Genomic DNA, 15,910 nt, shown 5'->3' on the forward strand with positions numbered 1-15,910 from the left:
TGTATAATATAACATACACATACAGGTATACATGTATAATATAACATACAGGTATACGTGTATAATATAACATACACATACAGGTATACATGTATAATATAACATACACATACAGGTATAGGTATAATATAACATACACATACAGGTATACATGTATAATATAACATACACATACAGGTATACATGTATAACATACACATACAGGTATACATGTATAATATAACATACACATACAGGTATACATGTATAATATAACATACACATACAGGTATACATGTATAACATACACATACAGGTATACATGTATAATATAACATACACATACAGGTATACATGTATAATATAACATACACATACAGGTATACATGTATAATATAACATACACATACAGGTATACATGTATAATATAACATACACATACAGGTATACGTGTATAATATAACATACACATACAGGTATACATGCATAATATAACATACACATACAGGTATACATGTATAACATACACATACAGGTATACATGTATAATATACACATACAGGTATACATGTATAATATAACATACACATACAGGTATACGTGTATAATATAACATACACATACAGGTATACATGCATAATATAACATACACATACAGGTATACATGTATAACATACACATACAGGTATACATGTATAATATACACATACAGGTATACATGTATAATATAACATACACATACAGGTATACATGTATAATATAACATACACATACAGGTATACATGTATAACATACACATACAGGTATACGTGTATAACATACACATACAGGTATACATGTATAACATACACATACAGGTATACGTGTATAATATAACATACACATACAGGTATACATGTATAACATACACATACAGGTATACATGTATAATATAACATACACATACAGGTATACATGTATAACATACACATACAGGTATACATGTATAACATACACATACAGGTATACATGTATAACATACACATACAGGTATACGTGTATAATATAACATACACATACAGGTATACATGTATAACATACACATACAGGTATACATGTATAACATACACATACAGGTATACATGTATAACATACACATACAGGTATACATGTATAACATACACATACAGGTATACATGTATAACATACACATACAGGTATACATGTATAATATAACATACAGGTATACATGTATAATATAATATACACATACAGGTATACGTGTATAATATAACATACACATACAGGTATACATGTATAATATAACATACACATACAGGTATACATGTATAATATAACATACAGGTATACGTGTATAATATAACATACAGGTATACATGTATAATATAACATACACATACAGGTATACATGTATAACATACACATACAGGTATACATGTATAATATAACATACACATACAGGTATACATGTATAACATAACATACAGGTATACATGTATAATATAACATACACATACAGGTATACATGTATAATATAACATACACATACAGGTATACATGTATAACATAACATACAGGTATACATGTATAATATAACATACACATACAGGTATACATGTATAATATAACATACACATACAGGTATACATGTATAATATAACATACAGATACAGGTATACATGTATAACATACACATACAGGTATACATGTATAATATAACATACAGGTATACATGTATAATATAACATACACATACAGGTATACATGTATAATATAACATACACATACAGGTATACATGTATAATATAACATAACATACAGGTATACATGTATAATATAACATACACATACAGGTATACATGTATAATATAACATACACATACATGTATACATGTATAATATAACATACACATACAGGTATACATGTATAATATAACATACACATACAGGTATACATGTATAATATAACATAACATACAGGTATACATGTATAATATAACATACACATACAGGTATACATGTATAACATACACATACAGGTATACGTGTATATATAACATAACATACAGGTATACATGTATAATATAACATACACATACAGGTATACATGTATAATATAACATAACATACAGGTATACATGTATAATATAACATACACATACAGGTATACATGTATAACATACACATACAGGTATACATGTATAATATAACATACACATACAGGTATACATGTGTAATATAATATACACATACAGGTATACATGTATAATATAACATACACATACAGGTATACATGTATAATATAACATAACATACAGGTATACATGTATAATATAACATACACATACAGGTATACATGTATAATATAACATAACATACAGGTATACATGTATAATATAACATACACATACAGGTATACATGTATAACATACACATACAGGTATACGTGTATAATATAACATAACATACAGGTATACATGTATAATATAACATAACATACAGGTATACGTGTATAATATAACATAACATACAGGTATACATGTATAATATAACATACACATACAGGTATACATGTATAATATAACATACACATACAGGTATACATGTATAATATAACATACACATACAGGTATACATGTATAATATAACATACACATACAGGTATACATGTATAATATAACATACAGGTATACGTGTATAATATAACATACACATACAGGTATACATGTATAATATAACATACAGGTATACGTGTATAATATAACATACACATACAGGTATACATGTATAATATAACATACACATACAGGTATACGTTTATAATATAACATACACATACAGGTATACATGTATAATATAACATACACATACAGGTATACATGTATAACATACACATACAGGTATACATGTATAATATAACATACACATACAGGTATACATGTATAATATAACATACACATACAGGTATACATGTATAACATACACATACAGGTATACATGTATAATATAACATACACATACAGGTATACATGTATAATATAACATACACATACAGGTATACATGTATAATATAACATAACATACAGGTATACATGTATAACATACACATACAGGTATACGTGTATAATATAACATACACATACAGGTATACATGTATAATATAACATACACATACAGGTATACATGTATAACATACACATACAGGTATACATGTATAATATACACATACAGGTATACATGTATAATATAACATACACATACAGGTATACGTGTATAATATAACATACACATACAGGTATACATGCATAATATAACATACACATACAGGTATACGTGTATAATATAACATACAGGTATACATGTATAATATACACATACAGGTATACATGTATAATATAACATACACATACAGGTATACATGTATATATAACATACACATACAGGTATACATGTATAATATACACATACATATATGTATAATATAACATACACATACAGGTATACATGTATAACATACACATACAGGTATACGTGTATAACATACACATACAGGTATACATGTATAACATACACATACAGGTATACATGTATAACATAACATACACATACAGGTATACATGTATAATATAACATACACATACAGGTATACGTGTATAATATAACATACACATACAGGTATACATGTATAATATAACATACACATACAGGTATACATGTATAATATACACATACAGGTATACATGTATAATATAACATACACATACAGTTATACATGTATAACATACACATACAGGTATACGTGTATAACATACACATACAGGTATACATGTATAACATACACATACAGGTATACATGTATAACATACACATACAGGTATACGTGTATAATATAACATACACATACAGGTATACATGTATAACATACACATACAGGTATACATGTATAATATAACATACACATACAGGTATACATGTATAACATAACATACACATACATGTATAACATACACATACAGGTATACATGTATAACATACACATACAGGTATACATGTATAATATAACATACACATACAGGTATACATGTATAACATACACATACAGGTATACATGTATAACATACACATACAGGTATACATGTATAACATACACATACAGGTATACATGTATAACATACACATACAGGTATACATGTATAACATAACATACACATACAGGTATACATGTATAATATAACATACAGATACAGGTATACATGTATAATATAACATACACATACAGGTATACATGTATAACATACACATACAGGTATACGTGTATAACATACACATACAGGTATACATATATAACATACACATACAGGTATACGTGTATAATATAACATACACATACAGGTATACATGTATAACATACACATACAGGTATACATGTATAACATACACATACAGGTATACATGTATAACATACACATACAGGTATACGTGTATAATATAACATACACATACAGGTATACATGTATAACATACACATACAGGTATACATGTATAATATAACATACACATACAGGTATACATGTATAACATACACATACAGGTATACATGTATAACATACACATACAGGTATACATGTATAATATACACATACACATACAGGTATACATGTATAACATACACATACACATACATGTATAACATACATACAGGTATACATGTATAACATACACATACAGGTATACATGTATAACATACACATACAGGTATACATGTATAACATACACATACATACATGGTATACATGTATAATATAACATACACATACAGGTATACATGTATAATATAACATACACATACAGGTATACATGTATACATGTATAACATACACATACAGGTATACATGTATAACATACACATACAGGTATACATGTATAACATACACATACAGGTATACATGTAGAATATAACATACACATACAGGTATACATGTAGAATATAACATACACATACAGGTATACATGTAGAATATAACATACACATACAGGTATACATGTAGAATATACACATACACATACAGGTATACATGTAGAATATAACGTACACATACAGGTATACATGTATAATATAACATACACATACAGGTATACATGTATAATATAACATACACATACAGGTATACATGTAGAATATAACATACACATACAGGTATACATGTAGAATATAACATACACATACAGGTATACATGTAGAATATAACATACACATACAGGTATACATGTATAACATACACATACAGGTATACGTGTATAATATAACATACACATACAGGTATACGTGTATAATATAACATACACATACAGGTATACATGTATAACATACACATACAGGTATACATGTATAACATACACATACAGGTATACATGTATAACATACACATACAGGTATACATGTATAACATACACATACAGGTATACATGTATAATATAACATACACATACAGGTATACGTGTATAATATAACATACACATACAGGTGTACATGTATAATATAACATACAGGTATACATGTATAATATAACATACACATACAGGTATACATGTATAATATACACATACAGGTATACATGTATAACATACACATACAGGTATACATGTATAACATACACATACAGGTATACATGTATAACATACACATACAGGTATACATGTATAACATACACATACAGGTATACATGTATAACATACACATACAGGTATACATGTATAACATACACATACAGGTATACGTGTATAATATAACATACACATACAGGTATACATGTATAACATACACATACATGTATACGTGTATAATATAACATACACATACAGGTATACGTGTATAATATAACATACACATACAGGTATACGTGTATAATATAACATACACATACAGGTATACATGTATAATATACACATACAGGTATACATGTATAATATAACATACACATACAGGTATTCATGTATAATATAACATACACATACAGGTATACATGTATAACATACACATACAGGTATACATGTATAACATACACATACAGGTATACATGTATAATATAACATACACATACAGGTATACGTGTATAATATAACATACACATACAGGTATACATGTATAACATACACATACAGGTATACGTGTATAATATAACATACACATACAGGTATACATGTATAACATACACATACAGGTATACGTGTATAATATAACATACACATACAGGTGTACGTGTATAATATAACATACACATACAGGTATATGTGTATAATATAACATACACATACAGGTATACATGTATACATGTATAACATACACATACAGGTATACGTGTATAACATACACATACACATACAGGTATACATGTATAATATAACATACACATACAGGTATACATGTATAACATACACATACAGGTATACATGTATAATATAACATACACATACAGGTATACATGTATAACATACACATACAGGTATACATGTATAACATACACATACAGGTATACGTGTATAATATAACATACACATACAGGTATACGTGTATAATATAACATACACATACAGGTATACATGTATAATATAACATACACATACAGGTATACATGTATAACATACACATACAGGTATACATGTATAACATACACATACAGGTATACATGTATAACATAACATACAGGTATACGTGTATAATATAACATACACATACAGGTATACATGTATAATATAACATACACATACAGGTATACATGTATAATATAACATACACATACAGGTATACATGTATAATATACACATACAGGTATACGTGTATAATATAACATACACATACAGGTATACGTGTATAATATAACATACACATACAGGTATACATGTATAATATAACATACACATACAGGTATACATGTATAACATACACATACAGGTATACATGTATAATATACCATACACATACAGGTATACATGTATAACATACACATACAGGTATACATGTATAACATACACATACAGGTATACGTGTATAATATAACATACACATACAGGTATACGTGTATAATATAACATACACATACAGGTATACGTGTATAATATAACATACACATACAGGTATACATGTATAATATAACATACACATACAGGTATACATGTATAATATAACATACACATACAGGTATACATGTATAATATAACATACACATACAGGTATACATGTATAATATAACATACACATACAGGTATACATGTATAATATAACATACACATACAGGTATACATGTATAACATACACATACAGGTATACATGTATAACATACACATACAGGTATACATGTATAATATAACATACACATACAGGTATACATGTATAATATAACATACAGGTATAACACACAAATAAAGCCTAACTTTATGTTAACCTGTCCTAGACTAACTAACATTATGGTAGCCTGTCCTAGACTAACTAACATTATGGTAGCCTGTCCTAGACTAACTAGCATTATGGTAGCCTGTCCTAGACTAACTAACATTATGTTAGCCTGTCCTAGACTAACTAACATTATGTTAGCCTGTCCTAGACTAACTAACATTATGTTAGCCTGTCCTAGACTAACTAACATTATGTTAGCCTGTCCTAGACTAACTAACATTATGTTAGCCTGTCCTAGACTAACTAACATTATGTTAGCCTGTCCTAGACTAACTAACATTATGTTAGCCTGTCCTAGACTAACTAACATTATGTTAGCCTGTCCTAGACTAACTAACATTATGTTAGCCTGTCCTAGACTAACTAACATTAACATGTTGGCCTGTCCTAGACTAACATTATGTTAACCTGTCCTAGACTAACTAACATTATGTTAACCTGTCCTAGACTAACTAACATTATGTTAGCCTGTCCTAGACTAACTGACATTATGGTAGCCTGTCCTAGACTAACTAACATTATGGTAGCCTGTCCTAGACTAACTAACATTATGGTAGCCTGTCCTAGACTAACTAACATTATGGTAGCCTGTCCTAGACTAACTAACATTATGTCAGCCTGTCCTAGACTAACTAACATTATGGCAACCTGTCCTAGACTAACTAACATTATGGTAACCTGTCCTAGACTAACTAACATTATGGTAGCCTGTCCTAGACTAACTAACATTATGTCAGCCTGTCCTAGACTAACTAACATTATGTTAGCCTGTCCTAGACTAACTAACATTATGGTAACCTGTCCTAGACTAACTAACATTATGGTAACCTGTCCTAGACTAACTAACATTAACATGTTAGCCACAGTGTCAGATTTCAAAAAGGCTTTACGGCGAAAGCAGACCATGCGATTTATCTGAGGACAGCGCCCCGCATACAAACACATGACAATCATATTTCATCCCGTCAGGTGCGAAAGGTGCAAAAGTCAGAAATAACCATATAATAAATGCCTTCTTATCTTCTTAAGATCTTCTTCTGTTGGCGCTCCAAAATGTCCCAGAAACATCGCAAATGGTCTTTTTGTTCGATAAAATCATTATTTTCTTAATTTTTTTTTCTTTCTTTCCCCAAAATGTCCATTTATTTGGCGCGTTTGATTCAGAAAATGCACCGGTCACATGACTACAAAGTATCTAATTAGTTACCTGTAAACGTTGTCCAAATATTTCAAACAACTTTCCAAACTTTTCCTAAAACGTAAATAATAGATCACATTTAAGACGGGATAAACTACGAAAACAAAGTGAAGCACGTTCCAGGTCGCGCGCACCAGAAGACTTGAGTCCCTCTGAGTGACACATGGAAAGAACAGGACTACTTCTTAATTTCTCACAAGAAAAACATCAACCAATTTCTAAAGATTGTTTACATCTAGTGGAAGCCATAGGAACTGCAAGCAAATTCCTATTAAAACGAATGGAAAACACATTGAGCTCAAAACAACATTTTCCCTGGATGGATTGTGCTCGGGGTTTCGCCTGCCAAATCAGTTATGTTACACTCACAGACATTTAGAAACTTCAGAGGATTCAGTCACTGTCAAACAGTTTATTTTTTGGGGTTTTTTTCTCCCCAATTTCGTGGTGTCCAATTGTTTTAATAGCTACTATCTTGTCTCATCGCTACAACTCCCGTACGGGCTCGGGAGAAACGAAGGTTGAAAGTCATGCGTCCTCCGATACACAACCCAACCAAGCCGCACTGCTTCTTAACACAGCGCGCATCCAACCCGGGAAGCCAGCCGCACCAATGTGTCGGAGGAAACACCGTGCACCTGGCCACCTTGGTTAGCGCGCACTGCGCCCGGCCCGCCACAGGAGTCGCTGAGACAAGGATATCCCTACCGGCCAAACCCTCCCTAACCCGGACGATGCTAGGCCAATCGTGCGTCGCCCCACGGACCTCCCGGTCGTGGCCGGTTACGACAGAGCCTGGGCGCGAACCCAGAGTCTCGTAAGGAAGAAGTTAAACTTCCCTAAGAAGTGTTAAAGGACACAAGGGAAAATAAATAAACATAAATATGGGTTGCATTTACAATGTTTGTTCTTCACTGGTTGCCCTTTTCTTGTGGCAACAGGTCACACATCTTGCTGCTGTGATGGCACACTGTGGAATTTCACCCAGTAGATATGGGAGTTTATCAAAATTGGATTTGTTTTCGAATTCTTTGTGGATCTGTGTAATCTGAGGGAAATATGTCTCTCTAATATGGTCATACATTGGGCAGGAGGTTAGGAAGTGCAGCTCAGTTTCCACTTCATTTTGTGGGAAGTGAGCACATAGGCCGCCGTAGGCAGACATGGCTCTCAAGAGAAGACAGGCTTTCTCAATAGCAAGGCTATGCTCACTGAGTCTGTACATAGTCTCAATCTCTCTCTCTGGTGTTTGGTAATGCTGATGTCTTCTCTGTGTTCTGTTTGTCTCTCCTGTGTCTCCTTAGGAGCCGCCCCTGTAGCCGCCCCCCAGGCCAACCCCTTCCAGATGGGCCAGCCTAACCCCCCTACCCTAAACCAGATGAGGGTCAGCCCTATGCCAGGCCTGAGTCTGGGAGGGGGAGCAGGGTTCAGCAGCTTGTCCTCCATGGTAGACCCTCTGCCCCCCCTGACGGGCCACATGGTGCCCGGGGTTGGAGGGATGGGGGGTTTCCCGGCCTCTATGCCTCTGACCCAGCCCCTCTTCGGCTCAGCTCTGCCCCCCACAGCTGGCACACAGCCCCCCGGGACCACTAACCCCTTCTTGTTGTGAGGAACGCCTCAACTACACCCCCCCCCCAACCACCCCCTTCAAGACAACACCCCTGGACTCCTCTCCTGTCTTTCCACCCCCTCTCCTCTTCCTCTCTCCTCCTCTTTCTCTCTCTTCTTCTTCCTCGCTCCCCTCTGCTCTTCCTCTCTCCCCTCTCCTCTTCCTCTCTGTCCTCTCTCTCCTCTTCCTCTCTCCTCTCCTCTCTGTCCTCTCTCCTCTTCCTCTCTCCTCTCCTCTCTGTCCTCTCTCTCCTCTTCCTCTCTCCTCTTCCTCTCCTCTCCCCTCTTCCTCTCTCCCCCTCCTCTTCCTCTCTGTCCTCTCTCTCCTCTTCCTCTCTCCTCTCCTCTCTGTCCTCTCCTCTTCCTCTCTCCTCTCCTCTCTGTCCTCTCTCTCCTCTTCCTCTCTCCTCTTCCTCTCCTCTCCCCTCTTCCTCTCCTCTCCCCTCTTCCTCTCCTCTCCCCTCTTCCTCTCCTCTCCCCTCTTCCTCTCTCTCTCCCTCTTTCTTCTCTCTCTCTCTCTCCCTCTTCCTCTCTCTCCTCTCCTCTCCCTCTCTCTTATATCAGATACTGTGTCCTGTAGACAGTATTCCTGGCTGTTCTGACTGTTTTTAATGCTAGTCTGATCATAGAGTGAATCTAACTAAACTTGTACAACCCCAGTGAGGTGTGTGTGTGTGTGTGTGTGTGTGTGTGTGTGTGTGTGTGAGAGAACGTGTACTAAGCAGGGATTTTGCACATGCTTAATTAGCTGTGACTGTTGCTTCACCGTTAGTCCTTAGCTGGAGACGACTCCACTGCCTGGTACACTGTGTTACTACCCCCACCCCGTTACCGGCCACAACTTGTGAGGTCACTGCTTAGCGACCCTGACCTATGACCCTGACACACAGCCACATATGAATTTTCACCCCCCCCCTTGAGGTCAACATGTGAATTTTCACCCCCACCCCTTGAGGTCAACGTGTGAATTTTCACCCCCACCCCTTGAGGTCAACGTGTGAATTTTTTTCACTCCCCCGCAAATGTATATATGAACTTTAACCCCTGAGGTCAACGTATATATGAACTTTAACCCCTGAGGTCAACGTATATATGAACTTTAACCCCTGAGGTCAACGTATATGAACTGGTGACTGGGTGGAGGAACTTTCTCAGAAGAGGAAGAGACGGTGTTTATTTGGGAGTGAAAGACTCAAGGGACTTGTTTCTGTAGACTAAAGATGTCTGTTATTATACAACTGTCTGGAGTCCTTTAGGGCCCCCCTAGAGTCCTTTAGGGCCCCCCCTAGAGTCCTTTTAGGGCGCCCCCCCAAGAGTCCTTTAGGGCCCCCCAGACTCCTTTAGGGCCCCCTAGAGTCCTTTAGGGCCCCCAGACTCCTTTAGGGCCCCCTAGAGTCCTTTTAGGCCCCCCAGACTCCTTTAGGGCCCCCGGCTGGAGTCCTTTAGGGCCCCCTTGAGTCATTTAGGCCCCCCTTAGAGTCCTTTAGGGCCCCCACCCGGCTGGAGTCCTTTAGGCCCCCCGGCTGGAGTCCTTTAGTTAACCTCTGACTCCAGGACTGTGGTTAACGGGGCCCTAACCTCCACTATTTAGAGACAGGAGTTAACATCTGACTCCAGGACTGTGGTTAACTGGCTGAATATTAGTATGAACGTCAGGTCTTTAATCTCACATTTTATAATCATCTTTATATTGCTACTACACTGTCTGTCTGTAACCATCTATCTCCTAGTGGAACTGACCTGTCTGTCTGTAACCATCTATCTCCTAGTGGAACTGACCTGTCTGTCTGTAACCATCTATCTCCTAGTGGAACTGACCTGTCTGTCTGTAACCATCTATCTCCTAGTGGAACTGACCTGTCCTAGACTACACAACCTGTCTGTCTGTAACTGACCTGTCCTAGACTACACAACCTGTCTGTCTGTAACCACCTATCTCCTAGTGGAACTGACCTGTCTGTCTGTAACCATCTATCTCCTAGTGGAACTGACCTGTCTGTCTGTAACCATCTATCTCCTAGTGGAACTGACCTGTCTGTCTGTCACCATCTATCTCCTAGTGGAACTGACCTGTCTGTCTGTAACCATCTATCTCCTAGTGGAACTGACCTGTCTGTCTGTCACCATCTATCTCCTAGTGGAACTGACCTGTCCTAGACTACACAGCCTGTCTGTCTATAACCATCTATCTCCTAGTGGAACTGACCTGTCCTAGACTACACAACCTGTCTGTCTGTAACTGACCTGTCCTAGACTACAAAACCTGTCTGTCTGCAACCACCTATCTCCTAGTGGAACTGACCTGTCCTAGACTACACAACCTGTCTGTCTGTAACTGACCTGTCCTAGACTACACAACCTGTCTGTCTGTAACCACCTATCTCCTAGTGGAACTGACCTGTCCTAGACTACACAACCTGTCTGTCTGTAACCACCTATCTCCTAGTGGAACTGACCTGTCTGTCTGTAACCATCTATCTCCTAGTGGAACTGACCTGTCTGTCACCATCTATCTCCTAGTGGAACTGACCTGTCTGTCTGTAACCATCTATCTCCTAGTGGAACTGACCTGTCCTAGACTACACCACCTGTCTGTCTATAACCATCTATCTCCTAGTGTAACTGACCTGTCCTAGACTACACAACCTGTCTGTCTGTAACTGACCTGTCCTAGACTACACAACCTGTCTGTCTGTAACCACCTATCTCCTAGTGGAACTGACCTGTCCTAGACTACACAACCTGTCTGTCTGTAACTGACCTGTCCTAGACTACACAACCTGTCTGTCTGTAACCACCTATCTCCTAGTGGAACTGACCTGTCCTAGACTACACAGCCTGTCTGTCTGTAACCATCTATCTCCTAGTGTAACTGACCTGTCCTAGACTACACAACCTGTCTGTCTGTCTGTAACCATCTATCTCCTAGTGTAACTGACCTGTCCTAGACTACACAACCTGTCTGTCTGTAACTGACCTGTCCTAGACTACACAACCTGTCTGTCTGTAACCACCTATCTCCTAGTGGAACTGACCTGTCCTAGACTACACAGCCTGTCTGTCTGTAACCATCTATCTCCTAGTGTAACTGACCTGTCCTAGACTACACAACCTGTCTGTCTGTCTGTAACCATCTATCTCCTAGTGGAACTGACCTGTCCTAGACTACACAACCTGTCTGTCTGTAACTGACCTGTCCTGGACTACACAACTTACAACTTGTCTGTCTGTAACTACCTAGTACCCTCCCCTGGACTGGTATTATAACTGAGACAGACAGGGGGCCCTTTCTACCTAGTACCCTCCCCTGGACTGGTATTACAGCTGAGACAGACAGGGGGCCCTTTCTACCTAGTACCCTCCCCTGGACTGGTATTACAGCTGAGACAGACAGGGGGCCCTTTCTAAGTAGTACCCTCCCCTGGACTTGTATTATAACTGAGACAGACAGGGGGCCCTTTCTACCTAGTACCCTCCCCTGGACTTGTATTATAACTGAGACAGACAGGGGCCCTTTCTACCTAGTGCCCTCCCTGGACTGGTATTACAGCTGAGACAGGGGGCCCTTTCTACCTAGTACCCTCCCCTGGACTGGTGTTACAGCGAGACAGACAGGGGGCCCTTTCTACCTAGTACCCTCCCCTGGACTGGTATTACAGCCGAGACAGACAGGGGCCCTTTCTACCTAGTACCCTCCCTGGACTGGTATTACAGCTGAGACAGACAGGGGACCCTTTCTACCTAGTACCCTCCCCTGGACTGGTATTACAGCTGAGACAGACAGGGGGCCCTTTCTACCTAGTACCCTCCCCTGGACTGGTATTACAGCTGAGACAGACAGGGGACCCTTTCTACCTAGTACCCTCCCTGGACTGGTATTACAGCCGAGACAGACAGGGGACCCTTTCTACCTAGTACCCTCCCTGGACTGGTATTACAGCTGAGACAGACAGGGGCCCTTTCTACCTAGTACCCTCCCCTGGACTGGTATTACAGCCGAGACAGACAGGGGGCCCTTTCTACCTAGTACCCTCCCTGGACTGGTATTACAGCCGAGACAGACAGGGGACCCTTTCTACCTAGTACCCTCCCCTGGACTGGTATTACAGCTGAGACAGACAGGGGCCCTTTCTACCTAGTACCCTCCCCTGGACTGGTATTACAGCGAGACAGACAGGGGCCCTTTCTACCTAGTGCCCTCCCTGGACTGGTATTACAGCTGAGACAGGGGCCCTTTCTACCTAGTACCCTCCCCTGGACTGGTATTACAGCCGAGACAGACAGGGGCCCTTTCTACCTAGTACCCTCCCCTGGACTGGTATTACAGCTGAGACAGACAGGGGGCCCTTTCTACCTAGTACCCTCCCCTGGACTGGTATTACAGCCGAGACAGACAGGGGACCCTTTCTACTCAGGCACAGGGAGGGGCAGCTCAGAACCTTTGTGGTCCTGAGTGATTCTCTGCCACAACAACTAACATGGATTTAAAAAAGGAAAGTGTAACAATGGTCCTTCTGTGTTAGTGGCTGAAAATGTCAGGTCTTCCTCTTCTGATGCTATGATGCCCAGTTCTGTCTGTGTGTAGTCTGGTGCTGGGAGGTTACTAGGCTTCACAGACAACAGTCTGGTGCTCTGAGGTTACTAGGCTTCACAGACAACAGTCTGGTGCTGTGAGGTTACTAGGCTTCACAGACAACAGTCTGGTGCTGTGAGGTTACTAGGCTTCACAGACAACAGTCTGGTGCTGGGAGGTTACTAGGCTTCACAGACAACAGTCTGGTGCTGGGAGGTTACTAGGCTTCACAGACAACAGTCTGGTGCTCTGAGGTTACTAGGCTTCACAGACAACAGTCTGGTGCTGTGAGGTTACTAGGCTTCACAGACAACAGTCTGGTGCTCTGAGGTTACTAGGCTTCACAGACAACAGTCTGGTGCAGGGAGGTTACTAGGCTTCACAGACAACAGTCTGGTGCTGGGAGGTTACTAGGCTTCACAGACAACAGTCTGGTGCTGGGAGGTTACTAGGCTTCACAGACAACAGTCAGACTTCCTGTCTGTAAGCGTCCCCATGTTCAGAATTATATTTGTATTATTCTCACTAGTCTTTATTTACACATTTAATATTTCTTGGGAGCTGCTTGTGTCTGGATGGTGTGCTAACCTGTTTGACATTATAATAATGTAATATAATTTATATCGTTTGTATTATTCTAACATAATATTGTGGGTCTTTTTTATTCTGTAATTTCTTCCTGGGGGTTTTATAGGATCGGGGGGGGGGTGTATATTAACACCAGTCTAAACCAGCTTCACCTGGAGCTGCTATGGGACAATAAAATGGATCACTTTCAGCGCTGACGTCTCCATGTGTGGCCTGTTTCTCTCTCGTGTGTGTGGCCTGTTTCTCTCTCTCTCTGTGTGTGTGTGTGGCCTGTTTCCCTCTCGTGTGTGTGTGTGTGGCCTGTTTCCTCTCGTGTGTGTGTGTGTGGCCTGTTTCTCTCTCTCTCTCGTGTGTGTGTGTGGCCTGTTTCCCTCTCGTGTGTGTGTGTGTGTGTGTGTGGCCTGTTTCTCTCTCTCTCTCGTGTGTGTGTGTGGCCTGTTTCCCTCTCATGTGTGTGTGTGTGTGGCCTGTCTCTCTCGTGTGTGTGTGTGTGGCCTGTTTCTCTCTCTCT

The 15,910-nt window shown here is 38.5% G+C and overlaps 1 protein-coding gene and 2 long non-coding RNA genes across 3 annotated transcripts in view; all 3 read left to right on the forward strand.

The window, feature by feature from the left end:
- LOC121843487 (epsin-2-like) overlaps nucleotides 1-10,349 on the forward strand; it is a gene marked incomplete at its 5' end in the record, with an annotated part of 31,658 nt that extends 21,309 nt beyond the window's left edge. Inside the window, one exon of the mRNA XM_042313094.1 lies at nucleotides 9,935-10,349. Coding sequence (XP_042169028.1) covers nucleotides 9,935-10,239 — 305 coding nt within the window. The remainder of the gene's footprint in view (nucleotides 1-9,934) is intronic.
- Nucleotides 10,350-10,673: 324 nt separating this feature from the next.
- LOC121843488 lies at nucleotides 10,674-11,494 on the forward strand. Its single transcript, XR_006081589.1, has 2 exons — nucleotides 10,674-11,318; nucleotides 11,350-11,494. It is a non-coding gene; the product is annotated as an uncharacterized LOC121843488 (long non-coding RNA).
- Nucleotides 11,495-13,853: 2,359 nt separating this feature from the next.
- Nucleotides 13,854-15,589, forward strand: LOC121843489. The gene is made up of 2 exons (XR_006081590.1): nucleotides 13,854-14,837; nucleotides 14,876-15,589. It is a non-coding gene; the product is annotated as an uncharacterized LOC121843489 (long non-coding RNA).
- Nucleotides 15,590-15,910: the final 321 nt, after the last annotated feature.

Source organism: Oncorhynchus tshawytscha, unplaced genomic scaffold (assembly GCF_018296145.1).
Source record: "Oncorhynchus tshawytscha isolate Ot180627B unplaced genomic scaffold, Otsh_v2.0 Un_contig_1724_pilon_pilon, whole genome shotgun sequence".
NCBI classification, from domain to species: Eukaryota; Metazoa; Chordata; class Actinopteri; order Salmoniformes; family Salmonidae; genus Oncorhynchus; species Oncorhynchus tshawytscha.